General features: G+C 39.3%; 3 protein-coding genes across 3 annotated transcripts; all 3 read left to right on the top strand.

The window, feature by feature from the left end:
* The first annotated feature begins 3,089 nt into the window (after positions 1-3,089).
* On the top strand, positions 3,090-9,162 carry yellow-e (L-dopachrome tautomerase yellow-e). Its single transcript, XM_017139975.2, has 3 exons — positions 3,090-3,209; positions 7,009-7,832; positions 8,298-9,162. The coding sequence occupies exons 2-3, from the start codon at positions 7,021-7,023 to the stop codon at positions 9,076-9,078; spliced, it is 1,593 nt and encodes a 530-aa protein (XP_016995464.1). The 5' UTR covers positions 3,090-3,209; positions 7,009-7,020; the 3' UTR covers positions 9,079-9,162.
* A 3,706-nt stretch (positions 9,163-12,868) lies between these two features.
* On the top strand, positions 12,869-14,655 carry yellow-e2 (L-dopachrome tautomerase yellow-e2). The gene is made up of 3 exons (XM_044394118.1): positions 12,869-12,885; positions 12,990-13,243; positions 13,601-14,655. The coding sequence occupies exons 1-3, from the start codon at positions 12,869-12,871 to the stop codon at positions 14,653-14,655; spliced, it is 1,326 nt and encodes a 441-aa protein (XP_044250053.1).
* An 839-nt stretch (positions 14,656-15,494) lies between these two features.
* yellow-e3 (L-dopachrome tautomerase yellow-e3) lies at positions 15,495-17,393 on the top strand. The gene is made up of 3 exons (XM_017142361.3): positions 15,495-15,857; positions 16,200-16,596; positions 16,875-17,393. Exons 1-3 carry the CDS (start codon positions 15,510-15,512, stop codon positions 17,360-17,362), a joined length of 1,233 nt encoding a protein of 410 aa, XP_016997850.2. The 5' UTR covers positions 15,495-15,509; the 3' UTR covers positions 17,363-17,393.
* Positions 17,394-17,422: the final 29 nt, after the last annotated feature.

Here is a 17,422-nt window from a genome sequence, read left to right on the forward strand (position 1 = left end):
AAATCATACAAAAACCCATTGTATCTCTGGCTTTGCAAGTGTCTGTGGGAAACCGGCTGTCGGCACACCTTCTCTGCGGAGGTGGAGCCTTCAAGCCACATTGGCCTAATTGGTTTAATGGTCTGCATTTATGGAAAACCAAAAGGCGAGCACTTAAGCAGGCCCATTAAAAGCGCTTTAGAATTAGTGCCTGATCGCGATATTAGTTGATTGCCAACCGGCGCTTAGAAGGTTCCAGACCCAAACCGAAAACCCAGCTAAGTGCCCAAAATGTTTACCGAATTCATCAAGACCTTGTCGTCGTCGACGGAGCCGGTAATGAAACTGTCAACGGGCGACAAGAGCCGCCTCCGTCCGCTTGGATTGATTCAATTAAACTCACATTTGTGCGCACAGAATGCGCAAATGAAGCAATTGCACGTTGACGATGACAAGGCATTTGGAGAATGCCAGCGGACAGCCAGAAAACCTCAGTTTGAAACATATTTAAAATTAATTTCGAAATGGACACAATAAGAGGAGATATGCCTTTATTGCTAACGGTACAGGGAGAACAAATTTATCTTTAATCAAGAGATCTCTTATTTCAAGACCAAAAATATCCCTAATTGAAAATCAGTTTACCTTTAAAGGAATAACATAGAAATAATTAAGCAAAGACACACCACTTTTTAATTTTAATCTTAAATTTTCCACTAATTAAAATAATTATATGAAAGTCACAATTTTAAAATATTTTTTTTATAATATATATATATTTATTTCAACTATCTATTACACTATAAACTATCTATCTTGTTAAATCTTTTGTTTTGGAACTATTCTTAGTACTTCCGTTTTGCCCAATTAATTATATATTGCTTAATATAAATAAGATTATTTATATTATTAAAATCCTATTTTCTTTAGAATCCTCTCATTTTAATAATATTTCTCTAATTCAATTTCTTATATTTCGTGTATTTTATCGAAATAAAAATCCTCCAAAACAACCCCTTTATTATCACACCATAATTTTCCCCGGTGTTTGGACTTAAGCCATCGCGAGGCGTTGCGGCTATTAATCTACAAGTGTTCATCGTCACCGAGACTTATGGAGCGAATGGCCGGCAGACCTGCCGCAGATTTTGTTTCCCCGCGGATTGGTTACTTTCGAAATGGCCAAGCCAAACGGCTAATGAGCATCGGTCCAGGGCGTTGTTGTGAAAGGAAACTGTGATATGTGGCTGTGATAGTTGTGATAGTTTTGATAGCCGCGAATCGCCCCGGGATAGGCGCAGGCCACCTACGTTTCCGCCCGGCTTACATGTCGTAACATCTCGCGCTGGTCTTTCGGCTCGGATTACTCGGTTATATCACCTGTACCACTTGGATGCCGGCTTTGGCATATCGGCTGACATTGGCCATTGGCCACAGCCTTGAACTGGCGTGCTTAGAACCGGTACTACATAAACGTTTATTAAGATCGTTACTTTGGTATTAGCCTGGGGCCAAGTGTTCTCCGAAACAACACCCCAATTAAGAAGGAGAGCCAATAATAACAAAGTGAATGTCGAATTTACACATGCTAATTGGAGTAATCACCGAATGATAATTCCCCAGCCCGGCCAGCACTCATCCACGCATTGGCTGCTTGGTTATTTCGAGAGCAAGTAAACAAAATCCATGTGTCACAATGCAAACAAATACCAAACCGAGTCAGTTAATGCTAACTTGGCTAATTCTGCCCGCAAACCAGTTTCGATATAGCGGCTGCTGCTGCAGTCACCTTTTTTGCATAACCCCTTTTAAGTGGGTCTTTTCACGTTTTTTGGGTTCAGCCAGCGATTCAGCAAACGAAAATCGGCGGCAGAGAACATTTTTAGATTTTCAATTTGGGGCACCGAGGCCCGAAAATTCAAATCGCTCCGTTTTGGTTTACTTTCCATTTTCAATTGGGTGCAAACAAGTTGCTGGTCCCTCCAAAGAGCCGGCTCTTTTGGACTCTTGGGCTTTCACTGGCTGCAATATTGGTCAAATGTAAATGGGTTCCTGCATGCAGTTATTATGAAACTCGATTCCAGTTCAGCTCAGTTGGACAACTCCGATGGAAATCAAGTTAGTGTGCTAAGCTCTATCACCTGTCCTCTTGCATTTACAACTATCCGAATGCACAAGTGTACAGATTAAAATTTAGTTATAATTAAATATATGGTCTCAGAACAGAAGGCGGAATAAAAATATATGACAGACAATCACTTATCAGTTGAGGGGGCTTTTCCAATTTAAATACAGCTTAGCTGGACAACGCGATGATAATCCAGTCGGTGTCGGCAATATATTCAAATCAATAAATGTAAATAATTTTAAAAGCCGCAATATAAATCATTATTTTGACTGGCCAATTACTTATCAATTGTGGGGGCTCTGGAAATTAAAATACACGGTATGCCAAATCCAGTCTTTACCAACAACTAGGTAGCCGTTTAAAGTTCACAGAAGGCGTAATATAAATCTTAAATTTCTGAAAATTCAAATGCAATATTGAGTATTCCCAAAATATTCATAAAACCCAATATTCATTTAAGCAGAACAGGCCTTTCGAACTGGTTGTGGTATTTTAATTGCCCGCCGAGTACATTTAATTTATAACTGTCTGTTTACCTTAAATTCCGCCTCATCACCATGCGGTACAATGGACTCTCCATTGACAAAAACAGCCGCTGATAAACACTGATATAAATACTGAGATTCACGAAAATGCGAAAATAAAATCGAATGAGTTATTTATTGGCTTGGCGATAATGAACTTGTAAAGAGAGAAACCCCAATTGCCGCTGCAAGTAACAAAAAATAACAACTGACTTACTACAATTGGCCGCCATAACCTGCAGACTTCAAATGCAAATGTGCGGAAGCTGGCACAACGGAGCGTATGAGCGATATGTGCCACGAAGCACATAGCTGCTCCGAATGTCCGGCCAGCGAGTATAAGAGTTGCAAACGGCAATCGGCGGCTTGCAGCAGGAGGTGTCCAAGTTGATACGTTAGACAAAAAGCCAACTCTTATAAAATTCGGTGCGCCTGGCAAACGAAACGCAGTCGCAAAACGGCAACCACGACGATCAGACGTGTCGCGCGATCAGTACAGAAAATCCAAATAAATTTAAAGTTAACCAAAGCAGCAACTTCTCAACAACCAGATCGAGCAAACTCGAAAGTGTATCAAAGTAAGCTAATGCCAGATGAAGCACAAATTGGCCTGGCCACAAAAACAAAAGACTTAGGCAACGAACGCGAACGAAACGTCGCGAAGTGCGGTTTCTAACGGTTAAAGTGCAAATTGCCGTGCATTTAGTTAACTGTGAGGCGTTGCCAATGCCACTCTCACTGCTTCGAATAAAAATTTGAAAATGGAAAAATAACATATAGAGCCCATCGGTTTGGTTTAATTGGCTAATCAATAGCCGAAGCCAAGGGTACTCGGTTGCACATTGTGAATTATTAGCCAAATTCGCAGATCGCGTGTGTCAGTGAGTTGTTTGTTTTAGGCTTTTGGCCAAAAGAAGCCGCTGTGGCCGGAGAACGGAACTGTGTTAATTATGTTTTGTTGGCAAACGCATTTTTTTCGATTTTTACTTTGTACGTTTTGGGCCCAATTAAAATCGATCGCTGCCGCAAAGTGCAGCCACTTCTACGTGACTGCTGATTTAGACTGGATTTATGACATGTATGTGTTTGTGGCTTTAAGGAAGCTGTGACGGCGACCTTTTCCGCTGCTGGCAAAAACGCGAAATTTACAAGCAGGTGTTAATCAACCTTCGGCAAACGTGCCTTCCGCTCAACTCCGCCGCAACTTTATGTTTTATGAGAACTCCAAAAGTAGCCGATTCAAATAAGATCAAAGTATTAAAGTACAACTCAATTGTAATTAAACATTTTCGGATTTTCGGTCTCATGTCGGAACGCGTGAGAATTCGCCGATTTGAGCGACAAGGTGCAAAACATTGTGATTCAGATAAGGCAACAACACACGATCGAATGGCTCTGTGTAGTACTATCTAGTTAGTGCAACTAGGTTGAAGTTATTTTTCTTAATTGGCCTCTGGCGTCCAAGAGGTGAATCACACACATTTCGTTGCATCAGAGACTGTTGCTCTGCGTCTGTCTCAAAAGGGACCAATTAATAAATGGCCTGTCTAAATCCGGCCCACAAAGCATAAATTCCTTTTGTTGACCGAATTGTCTTCGAAAAGATTTATGTTTCAAATGAATGGAGTAAACTAAATTAAGCCATTGTTCCAAAATTATTTTAAGCCTAAGCTTTCATGGATATTGTTTTTTTTCTGGAGGCTTAGGCATTTCGTATTATTTATTTAACTAATTCAAAATATTGTTTACATTTTGCAATGCAATTTATGACAGAGACCTATGAACCTGAATTATAAAGATATATTTTTGTATAACAAAGTAATCGTAGTTACTTAATAATTATAATAATAAATTGAATAAGTTTTCTTAGTTGACTTAGCACTTAAAACAGTAAAAATACTTTTAAAAGGTTTATAAAAAACCAATTTCAAGAGGGCATCAATTGTAACCTTTTTAACTGTTTAATTATTAACTTTTGTTATCTTTGTTACAAAAAAAATCTGATTCAAAGCTAAAACAACCAATTTGCCAAAGGTTACTCAGCCAAACATTTGATTAAAACACTACATAGTATTTAGTTATTTTTCCAAAGAGGTTTCTTTCGTGCAGCCAAGTTGTTTTGAACAGCCGCTTTCGAACCACTTCGTGCCGAAGTTTAATAGAAAAATTAAACGAAAATTAAGCAAAGTTTCATTGCTTGCCATAGCTCATCATCATGAATGGCTATCAAGCAAAATGCGCACTTTAACCAAAAAAAAAAATTATAATAACATGTATAAAAAGACAAGTGGCTTCGTGTTTTGCGGCTTGTAACTCCTGACTTGTAAACTTTTTGTTAGCTGTTTGTTCCGCCCAGTGAGCCCAATACTCTGGTGACAAAAACACCACTCAAGTTTTCTTCTCCTCATTTCTTTTCTTGACTCTCATTTTTTGTATTTTTTGGGAAACTGCTCGGGTTTCCGCTTGGCGTTGCACAAGTGTTATATAAAGTGCGCAAGTGCGATGAAAATAAATCTCTTTTTACGCATGTGGCGCCGAGATCAGCCTTGACTTTAAGCTCTGTTTTTTATGTAATTCATCAAATGCTAGTTGCTCGCCTGAAAATTACAAAAATTCAATTATCTTTAACTGCTTATCGTGGCACGCGCCAATGAAAGTTACCATGCAGCACGTTGGCCGTGTTTGCCTGCAATTTGCCAGATCCAAACGAGTCTGGGAGTTGGCTCCGACATTTAATAGTATATGATTTGAGCGAAATCGGAGACAACTGCCCACAGCGAATTGGCCAAAATATTCAAATGCCGACCATTGAGTTTGCCTCTCTAGCCGGTGTAAGCCGAAATTAAAGTGTCAGTTCCTTGTGTCAGTGCAGGGGAAAAGTTAGCCAAGCAATTAAAAAACGCATGTGTTTTGTGAGTACACAGAGGGAAAAGTAAGACGGAAATAATATTTGTTTGTATTTTTTGTTTTTTTTTTTTAGTATTTTTGAATTTTTTTTTTATTAAAAATTTTTAATAAAATAATATATTTTGATAGAATCAATATTAATTGTTTTTTTCTTTAAGAATTGTCAGTCGTCATAAATAGTAATTATTTTTTTGAGTGTTGAATATAAAATAGTATTTACATATTTATATTTATTTTTTTATATTAGAGGTGCTTTGTAAATTTCCATGTTGTAATTATAATAAAATATAATTTAAAATCAAAGCTCATACCTGACAAACACCTATGTAAATGAACCTAAAAAACTATAATCAAATTGCTTTGATAAACGGGTTGGCAAAACGGGCTATTAAAGGAAAATTTGTACATATGTTTTTCTTAGTGCAGCTCTCGCAACTGCTTATTGAGATCGTGACTGCGAGTGGGATACTGCGACTGGCGTGAGAAATTATAGCACGCCGCAGTTGCAAGCGCAAGTATCTGATGGATACGGACACTTCAATCTGAACTGACCCGGCTGCATTGCGAACTCATTTGAATACAATCGCCAAGCCCACAACGCGGTTTGCAGACTGCAATCTGCAATCCGCATACCGGCATCTCGAGACCGGAATTGTCACATTTACATGCAATCTGGATTACCGTCTTTAAATATCATTGCCTTCATCGAGTTAGAAAGGGCTTTGATATGACAGCTGAGGCAATTACCTTGCTGGTTCCATTTAAATCTATGGAATTGGCTGGGAATCCTATCAAATAGGTTACTGCATTGTATGCAGATTAAAAATCTATTAAAACCAATTAGAAATGCATCGTCTGCAATTGCTCAAAACGACTTGCTAATCGTTCGGAGCTAATTCATTCAGTAGCACGAACCAGGGTTTCTGGTACTTCACTGATTGATTATTCATTTATAGCCTGTGATTTCCAATGTCGATACACTAAGGAAAATATTATTTGAAAAATCAATAAAATATGCAAAAAGTAAATAAATGAGATAATATATATATAAGGAAATTAAGGACTAAACCAAATAATATTTAAAAAATAAAAATATGCAAATAAATTAGAAATTCTTATTTTACATAGTTTTTAAGCTTCAAATTTTAATTCATGTAAACTTAATTTTATCATGGGTTTTAATCATCATTTACTTTTCATAGTGCTTTAAAAGGTTTAAGCACTAATCAAGGTATTACTTTGTACATACTAAATTCTCAATGACCAATAAATACAATAAGCGGCAATTTTTATGTTGGGAAAATCTCTGATTCCGATTTCCTCCCATGACGATTGTTTGGGCCTAAAGTCCGGAAATAGAAAAGATAGATAAGCCCAAGCAGAAGCCGAGTTGCAGCAGTTTGGATTCTGGTCTTGCAGCGACTGCAACATCAAGTAATTCTGGTTTTGTTTTCTCTTCTTATTTTACAGCCGCATCTTGCCATGATTCGCATCCTCGTTGGAGTGATTTGCGTGGTCCTTTGGTCGCCGGTTAGCCAGGCTCTTACGCCTGGCTTGCAGGTGGCCAAGCAGTGGAAGCTCCTGCGCTATAATTTCGAGCCCCAGGCGCCGGTCAGCGATCCTAACTTTTATAATCCTCAAAATGTTCTAATCACCGGGTTAGCCGTGACGGATGATCGGATCTTTGTGGCCACGCCGAAGCTCTTTTCGGGAGTTTCCTCAACCGTAAGTTGGGTCTCGAAAGCCCAGTTCGGGGATTCCCCCATCCTGAACGCGTATCCGGATTGGTCCTTCTCCAACACCGGACGCAGTGACTTCAACTGCAGCGATCTCGTCCTGACCTCCGTCTATCGCCTGCGTCTCGATTCCTGCAATCGCCTTTGGCTGCTGGATGCTGGCATCTCGCGATCCCTGGAGGATTACGAGATCACCTGCCCGCCCAAAATCCTGGTGGTGGATTTGGCCACGGATCGCGTGGTGCGGCGAATCGATTTTCCTCCGGAAGTCCTGCGCGGAGAGTCCCTATTCACCAACATGGTGATCGATGAGACGACGGCCAAGGGATGCGACGATGTATTCGTCTATATCACAGACACCGTGGAGCCAGGCATCATTGTGTACGATAGTGGAAAGGACGTCACTTGGAGGGTTTCCCACCCAGCCATGTATCCCGACCCGGACTTTGCTCAATCGGAGATCCACGAGCATCAATTTGTTCTCATGGACGGAGTGGTGGGACTGACTTTCGATGAGCGCACTGGTGTGGTTTACTTCCAGCCTTTGGCGACGGATAGGTGAGTCATTTATAAAGAAATAGTATCTTAAGTATTTTCGAAATTACGTAAGGCCAAAGGAGGGAGAGACTTTTTTATTACGACCTAAATTAATTCATCCAAAAACTCTTAAAATACATAAAATGAAACTTAGTGATTTTAAATAATCGATCACTTAATTTCAGTAAGGTGTGAATATCTCATTACCTTACAAAAACAGAAACGTTTAATAAACATTAAATTAATTCGATAAACTTGAAGCTATGTTGGGCTTGTCATTGATTAATATTTAAATAAATGTAGGCCATAGCCAATTAACTTATTGCTTTGTTAAATATTTAAGGCCAGTTTCGATTATAATCGAAATTGCAATGTCATTACAAAACAATTAATTTTTATAAATTAGAGAATAGTTACTAACGCTATTATTGTTGTAAAAATAATATTCTGTAGAGAAAAACGTTCTTAAACTAATTTTTTTTCCAGAGTCTTCTCCGTTCACAAGAATGTCCTGCGTGCGGGTCCCTTGCCAGATGGCAAGATGTTGGATGTGAAGCTGGTGGGCAAGAAGAGCTCTCAGGGCATTGGACTCGCTGTATCGCCATTCGACAGCAGTCTGATCTTTAGTCCGCTGAGTGAGACAGCCATCGCCTCGTGGAATCCGACGACTAATCAGCAATCGGTGTTGGCCTTCGATCGCGATCAATTGCAGTTTGTGGCCGATATAACGACTACAAAATCGGAACCTGGTGTTATTTATGCTATTGCCTCGAAGTTCCATCGATTCTTTTTGAAGAATCTGAATCCCAATGAATTTAATAACCGTATTGTGAGGCTGGAACTGCCCGCTGGAAATTCGCTGCTGGGTCATCGTGTTGCCCTGCCGCCGGCACCCACTCACAATAGTCTGTTGAACTATGGACTTTATAATACTCATGGTCAGACCTCGACGAGTGCCCTGCAGACGTACTTCACCAGTCCGGCGCTGACCACGCCCTTCACCACCAAGTCGCCCTTTAAGTTCGAAACGGGCGGAATCGTAAACTATGCCGCTCGCAATCCCTTTACGGCTCTCAATCAGGGCGAGGCCTTTCCGCCAAGCAAAGCGACCAGGGATAACTATCAGCGCTCCTATTTGGACACCCTGGTGGGCACCACTGCCCCGGCGGCCACCACCCGAGTGGTTTCGGTGCCACCCACCGCCTACAGCCACCGCCATAGTGGCTACTACTATCAGCGAGCCACGAGATCCGTGGGTCAGCAGTGAGAAACAACTTGCGCACACGCCGCGTATACGCAATGTAAATAAATCTCTATAAATGTAAATTGAATAAATTAATTTAATGACAAAGTTACGCGTGCATATTAATATAGAGTGGCCTGAATTTGAGGTTTTTTTTATATATTTTTTTTTTAGAAAATTGGCTAAATTTTCCTAACTATTTAAAAGGCTGCCAAAGCTAAACACATGGTTTTAAAATTGGAGGTTTTCATTTTGACAGCTTATTTCAAAAGCTCCCGCGGTGCAAGTCTGTGATTACTATATAAAAATAAATTGTTAAATGCCTTGAAGCCAGATAAATTTCATTAAACTGCAGGTTGCTTGCATAAGACTTCGCTTCAGGAAAAAATGTTTGATAGTTTTACATATTATTAATTATTAATATTACAAAATGTAATATATCCTTGTTCCGGAAATCCATGTATTATTAATTTTCCTCATTCAACTTTAAACTTACAAACCAAATTATTAATAGTTTTTCCTCTGCCGCAAGAAAGCTACAAAGCGTGATTAATGCTGTCCAATAAAGCCAACTATTTATGACTTTCAAACCAATTAATTAAACGTTAAGATCGGCGGCGACACTTTAGCGTGGATTATTTTCGCATTAGTATGCATTGAATGGCAGTGTCACAGCTTCGTTGATTAACGAAGACATTGGCCATAATATCGGAACGAGTCTTCCACCTGTTGCAGATTAGTGTGGTAACATTATCGGGCCAAACGTATCTGGAACAGGGTATTAGAGATTGTTAAATATTCGCAAGGTGATACTCTGGCTTCCGGCAGATATTCCATTTCACGCATCGTTGGCTATAAATATTACTTCATATGGAAAATGATTATTTCTATATTAGCACGTTTATTGGATTTAAGCCAAAGTGGAGTAAGGTTAAATGAAATGTGCAAAGAATATTATTTTTTCGCTAATTCCAAATTAAGCGACCAGTTTCGGTCATCACACAATATTCGCCTTTAAATACCATTAATAATTTTAAATTTAAACCGGTTGACGGCAGGCGTCGGTGGGATTAGATAGTATCGCCTGCTGCTGGCAGTAATTGATGGGAAAACAAGAAACAAATTGTACAGGGGCAAGGTGGACAGATTTGTATGTTAAATCAGATTGGATGGCGATTTTTGCATGCAGTCAAGCATGTGGGATTGGCTAATTGATTAGGAATTCGCTTTGGGGAGCAATCAGTTGAAGCACTTTCTAATATCAGTTATTGGATATGCATTATTTTCGAGTCTTTATAGGGATCACTCGAGACTTATCAAAATTTATTTAAATTGTTATTAGAAAACAGCAACCAGGAAATCTGCTACATATTTTATTAAGTTGTGATTGCAATTATATTTTATTTGTATGATGTCAATCAGAAGAATCACTTCCTTCAATATCAATCAATACATCCGTAAAAGACTAGCTTACATGATAATGATAAAACGGGTTTTTTTGAGTTAGTTACTTATCGTAAAATGATAAAATATAAATTCCGCAAACAGATTCCCTCTTTGCCATTAAATTTTATTTTTAAATATTTAAAGGAAAAAGTTAGTGACGAGATCGAACCCATAAACATTTTATGACTTTGCGCTCATTTAAATTTAATCCATAAGCCCCTGACAATAAAGCTTTGTTTAAGCATTATGAAAGCCCAATAAAAAAAGTTGTATTTAGTGAGCGAAGTGGACAGAATGTCCCAATCGACAAAATGATTTTTGATTAATTAGACAAATTAAAACAAGTCAGCGGCAAATGCACAACCATTGCACTCAACTGCCACATTAATGAGGCGTGAAATGACAGGCCAACTAGTTTTTTGCCACATTTAATGAGTTGATTTCTTCATTTTTCTGGTTTGCGGTATAATTCTTAGTGGTCGGCGCCCCCACCTCTTTGGTTTGCATATAAAAAGGCAGCAAGCCGAATCTGATCATAAACCCATAAACACCCAATGATTTATTCATTACCGATTATGTGTTCATTTAGCATGGTTTTGACATCACTCATGTAAATTTTAATATCTATTTAAATATTTGTATTTTATTATTTTAATCTAAAAATTTATGTATATTTGTAAAAGATTTGTTCAACCAATGTAGCAATTAAATCTATTATCAGATTAATCAGTATTTATTTTTTACAACCTGAATATAAAAAAGATTGGCGAATGAATGACAGTTAAACAAAAATGTTAGCCTATTAACACGTGTTTTTTTCGATATCTCTTATAAAATATATACATTTTCGGTTACATTTAAAAATCAAATAAAAACACCTCTTAACGAGGTAAAAAACTAGTGACGATCGCACCTTCAACGTACAAAAGTTCTGATATCAACTTTTGTGACGAAAAATAATTTTAGATGCGACTAAATAAGTACGCTACCTAAAATTTACTCGTTCGGCCCGCTTTAGCAAATATTTAATATCTACACGAATGTTTTTCTGTTTTAGCGTGCCGAAGTATAGAAGTTACGGCTTTCCGAATTTTAGCTATTTATAGCTGTTTTCCCGCTAAACTAGCGGGTTTTTCCAAAAGTGGTAGAACAAAAGTTTTTTATATCGATGTGATGAACGTCATATCAAATTTTCAGAACTTAAAAAACATATTTTGGACAAGTGGACAAACTGACAAACAGAAATTAATTTTCATTTTGGGAAGAAGAAGAAAATCTTATTTTGGCTATAACTTTTGAACGGAGGGTCGGATTTTGACAAATGATCCCTCATTCGACGGGTATTTTCAAGAGGAATACAACTAAAACATTGCGAGGGGGCATTTATCCCCACCGGCCCCAACAGCTCCAAATTTCGAAATTTTCAATTTTTCACTTTCACCGCTCTCTCTCCCAAGCCAATTGATTTTCTTAAAGTCTTGGTATGCAATCCTTTAAGTTTTTGCAATACCTTTCGATTGGTGTATTACTCATTACGATCGGACTATCACTGCCGATTTTCAATTTTGCGGCTATATAATAGTAGTCGCCTTCGCACACTCTCCTGGTGCGCTTCGTCACTACATGGACTGCCGTCCATAGTGATAACAAGAATTGTTCACTTCTTAAATTAAATAGGTGGATAGGTGAAGAAGAATGACTATGCGCCTGTAGCCCTCATCTGTTGAGGCCAATAAACCATAAAATCCCACTGGCTGAATCATGGGCATTTGGATATTCATAAGCTTGGTTAGCAAGACAGGTGATAAGAGCTTTGACATAAATCAGTCCATGACTTGTCCATGATATTTTCAATGTCAATACATTAAATCAACACTCTCGTACCTGACGAACTCTAGTTTGTTATGTTTGTTTCTTAGTCTAATAAATCTTCTAAATTCGACAAGATGACGATTTTTTACTCTTAATGGCTGAATAGGTTCTTTATAAAACTGAATTAGCAACGAAGGTATATCAAATTTCATACCTACTTTTTATATGAATAAGAATTAAAGATAAAATGGAAAATAAATAATTTGATAAATTAAATTACAATAATAAATAAATTAAATGATATAAATTCATATTAACAAAATTATAAACATAATTTCATATTTACCAACGTTCTTATAAAAGCGAAATACCCTTACCCAGAGTATGAAATCAAAAGAAGAGACTCTAGAGAAATGAGCGAAAATAAACAACCAAACTGATACAATATACATTTTAAAAACCAGTTGGAGCAAGTAAGATATACCATCTTAAAATGACTTTTGTTTTTGTTTTCTCACAATTTGTATGGTTTTTTGGGGTCTGGTAGTTTAGTATAATGGCAAGAGCCCTCGAGTAAGGATCACTCACTGAGCATCAAAAAAGAAACCTAAAAATGTAAATCTTAAACTACTTAATTTGGTGTAATCATTCTGTGATAACGATTTTTTTCTCGTTAGGCGACTTATACTAGCTCTTATTCTGTGGATCGCATTTCCAAATATTTGCCTGGCTCAATATCACATTAATCGACCCAAGCCAAGCTTTTCGGATTTCAAGTTTCCCTCGGATTTCAAGGACATTCCAAGAGTTTTCGAATGGAAGAACCTGCAATATGGTTTTCCCAGTGAACAAGAAAGAGAGCAGGTGTTGCGAAATGGTCGCTATAATCCGGATAGTCCCATACCCATCGACATTGATGTTTATTACCCACGTAAGCATAATATAAATATTTCGGGGAGTCACAGAAAGAGGATTACGACGACGAATTATTTTGTTGATAGATTGGTTTAATCGATATTTATAAATAACACCGTTGTTTCCGTCCATTTCTATACTTGGTTAGTAGGCGTTAAAAAATTAAAGCTTTTTTATGATTAAAAATAAATTCGTCAAATTCTTTACTTTGTTAGTAGGTGTTAGAATTATATAACTTTTTACTATTTGTAAAATTACTTTATGACTAAATGTATATTTTTTTTCCTTAAACAAACTGTATTATTTATGTGGTAAATTTTCTTTACTTGTTATGATCTCTTATTAATTATATATTTTTTACTTAAATTCCCAGCTAATGGCGGTCCAGCTCGTCACTTTGTGACCTCACCCCGCTTTGGCCAGGGAGTTCCATATTCCTTGGCCTACGTGACGAATGTGCAGCGTGAAAATGGCAGTGAAATCCAGGCGTATCCCAGTTACCAGTGGCACAGTAGCCACGGAGCGAATTGCGATGGGCTGACCTCCGTTTATCGGGTTCACATCGATGCCTGTGGTCAGATGTGGATCCTGGACAGTGGAGAGATTGAATTCGTGCAGCACTGTGCGCCCCAAGTGGTGGTCTTTGATCTGGCCACCGACCAGTTGATTCATCGCTATCGGCTGCCCGCAACTTCCTTTAAAGCGGGTGTGAGCAGATTTGTGAATATCTTTTCGGATATTAGGGATCCACCACCGAGTGGGCAGTGCAAGGATGTTTTTGCCTACTTGGCGGATCCCACGAGCAAGGCCATAGTGGTGTACGATGTGGTGGGTCAGAGTTCGTGGCGCATCGAGAACAAATTCACCTATCCGGATGCCAAATTCGGAACCCACACGGTGGCCGGTGAGAGTTTCGAGCTGCTCGACGGCCCTTTGGCCCTGGCGGTGACTCCTTTGGGACTGGGACTGCGTCGCCATCTGATTTTCCACGCCCTGTCCAACGATGTGGAGCTGGCCATTCCCCTGGATATCCTAAACAATGCCACAAATTGGCAAAAGGGTTTTGGGTCCTCTTTATCGGAATTTGTGACCCTCGGCAGGAGAGGAGTTCAGTGTGCCTCGCATGCGATTAGCCGGCAAGGATTTTGGTTTTGTGGCTTCCTCGAGCCCATCGGCATTTTTGGCTGGGACATACGAAGACCTTATATACGGGAAAATGTCCAGCTATTAGCCCTAAATCCGGTTACCCTGCAGTTCGTGAGTGGCCTTAAGATTATCCGGAGACCGTCAGATGGACGGGAGGAACTGTGGCTGCTGTCGGATCGTCTGCAGAAGATATTTGCCGGAACCATCGACTACGGGGAAATCAATTATCGGGTGCTGCGATGCGATGTTGACGACCTGCTACAGGGGCGGGGATGCTTTTAGATCAGCGGTCGGCAGCGCCCTATTAAGTGAGCATAGGGTTTTGTTCTGCCGGCGCGCAGCTCGCACACCTATAACGTAGAACAGCGGTCTGCACACACACATCGATGAGCTGCCCAGTGCAAATTACTCACACAAATATAAAACAAAATGTCAACGTATGTGTGTGCCGACCGCTGTTTTAGATGCCCACAGCATCGGAGACCCTTAAGATCTGTGTAAACACTCTTAAAAGCCGTCATAAAAGATGTCCATCCATAAATCTCGGGACTATTCGAAAGTGTTTGCTTGGCCGCCACAGGTACACGACCTTTGTCTTTGATTTTGATGGTCAATTACACTCGACAAAATAAATGACCAGTTGTAACTCGAATTTAATATGTATTTTTAAAACATTTTTTTTAGTAATGTGGTGGGATTCAAAATATCGAATATAATATTTTAATTTATGGGAACCCATAAAAAAATATTTATTTAAAGTTTTTGCATTTAGGATGTTCAAATGTTCGAATTTGATATGCATTTTTAAAACATTTTTTTTTAGTAATGTGGCGGGAACCCCTAAAAAAATATTTATTTAAAGTTTTGGCATTTAGGATTTTTAAATGTTGAAAACTTATAAGATTATTCGTAAAAAATTTGGTGTTTAGACGGAGTTAAAGTCCATAAACCATTTTAAATCGATATTTTTTCTGTATTTACCATATAAAAATACTATGGTTTCTAAAGTAATTGTTTTGAGTGTACTTTCTACCAAGGGCTAAGAACTTTTGGGTCTACCTGCGCATCTTCAGTCTTCGGAAACCGTTTGAACCGCGAGGAACTGTCACTTTGCAGGTGTCCTCAGTTAGTTTGTGATGATTGCCCTCTGCTTGTTTTTATTTTGTGCAGTTCAGGGCCAGCAGTTGGTCCTCAAGGAGCTGCACACTCTGCACCAATGGACGAACCTCAGTTTGGGCGACGATCTGTCCAAGGGCAATCGCTTCCTGCCGGTGGATGTGGACATTGAATACGGCGATGAGGGCAGACATCGCACCTTCCTAACAATTCCGCGACTTGGCATGGCCACGCCCTTTACACTGGCCACCGTGGTTGCGGAAGACAATGCGGTGGTGGAGAATCCCCGGCTGGAGGCGTATCCCAGTGAAGAGTGGCATGTGCCGCCCAATAACTGCTCGGGCATCACCTCGGCCATCAGAACCTATGTGAGTGCTGTAAATCTTATTTTCTTAAAATATTAGAGATATTTGGCCTCTATAATATCTGCCATATTTATTTGGCCTAAGATAATTTATTTAATATTTTTGGAGGAGTTCGTATGCCATTAACGCTCGTAATGAGATGACCAGATACAGAATATTATCATTTTTGTTTTTTTTAAAGCCAAGCGAAAGTTTTTGCTACTATTTTGATAATTATAAACATTTCTTTAAAAAATCCAATTTTACTTTTGGTTCTTTTCTTCCAACTAAATTTTAAAATCCATATTATTTAATTATTTCACAGTATTTTTTTTTAATTTCTTTTTCAATTTTTTCATTTTACAGATCGACGAATGCTGGCGACTCTGGGTGGTGGACTCTGGTCAGGTAAACTCCCTGCAGCTTTGTCCTTCCCAAATTCTTACCTTTGATCTAGTCAAGGACGAACTTATACAGCGGCACTCACTTCCCCCCGAATCCTACACCCCCAGTGTATCCATCTTCACCGCTTTGGTTGTTGATTTGGCGGAGAGTGGGACTCCGAATCGTTGTGTGGGTGGAAAGGCCTATATAGCTGATGCCTGGGGATATGGCCTGATCGTCTTCGACTCCTTGTCGGGTAGATCCTGGCGCATTGAGCACGAGACCATGAAGCCGCCTTCTCCTTTAGGGGGATTGGCCCGCTCCAGCAATTCGCAGGCGGGAATATTCACAGTGAGCCTGAGTCCCAGTGAAGTGGAAGGTGAGATTAAAATTGTATTTCCCGAAAACCCATAAGATACGGCCAGAAAAAATTAAGATCAAGATCAACTAACATAAATTTTTTCAATTTAAGAATTAGTCTTTTCATATCTTAAGAAGAATAGTAATTGAAATCAAACGAAAGTTGAGTCAAAAGTGGTTTTTTTTTTCAAATTTGAGATTTAGTTGATCTTGGATCACTTTTGAGATCGAGAAAACCAATTAAAAAAAGGAGTTTTAAAATAATAATAATTCCTAAAATATAATCTTTCTTCACAGAACGCTTTTTGTACTTCCACACGCTGAACGCCTTCGATGAGGTGAAGGTGTCCCTCGCCCTGATCAACAACGAAACCCACTGGAAATCGCCGAATGCCAGCGAAGATCACTTCCGCATCCTGGGAACCCGGGGAATCCAGTGCGAATCGGAGGTGATGGATGAGTCGGGCAATCTCTTCTGCAGCCTCATCAGTTTGGGTGCCCTGGTGAGGTGGAAGGAGGAGAGTTCCAATTACACGGCGGACGAACTGCGAGTGGTGGCCTACAATCCGCACAAGATCAAGTTCGTCACGGGCCTCAAGATCAACCGGAATTCCAAAGGAGAGGAGGAGCTCTGGGCCTTGAGCAGTCAGCCGAAACTCTTTGTGGGCGGCACTTTGCCCGAGAACGAGGTCAAGTTCCAAATAATTGGCTGCCGAACGGCTGACCTGCTTGCCAATACGCCATGCACAGTGGGCGCAGCAGAAACCACGCCCACCAACGTTTAAATAAATCTGAGTTTTAACGAGTTTTAAACTACGTCTATCAATTTGAAATGCTAACTGTCC

The sequence above is a fragment of the Drosophila takahashii genome, chromosome 3R, assembly GCF_030179915.1.
Source record: "Drosophila takahashii strain IR98-3 E-12201 chromosome 3R, DtakHiC1v2, whole genome shotgun sequence".
NCBI classification, from domain to species: Eukaryota; Metazoa; Arthropoda; class Insecta; order Diptera; family Drosophilidae; genus Drosophila; species Drosophila takahashii.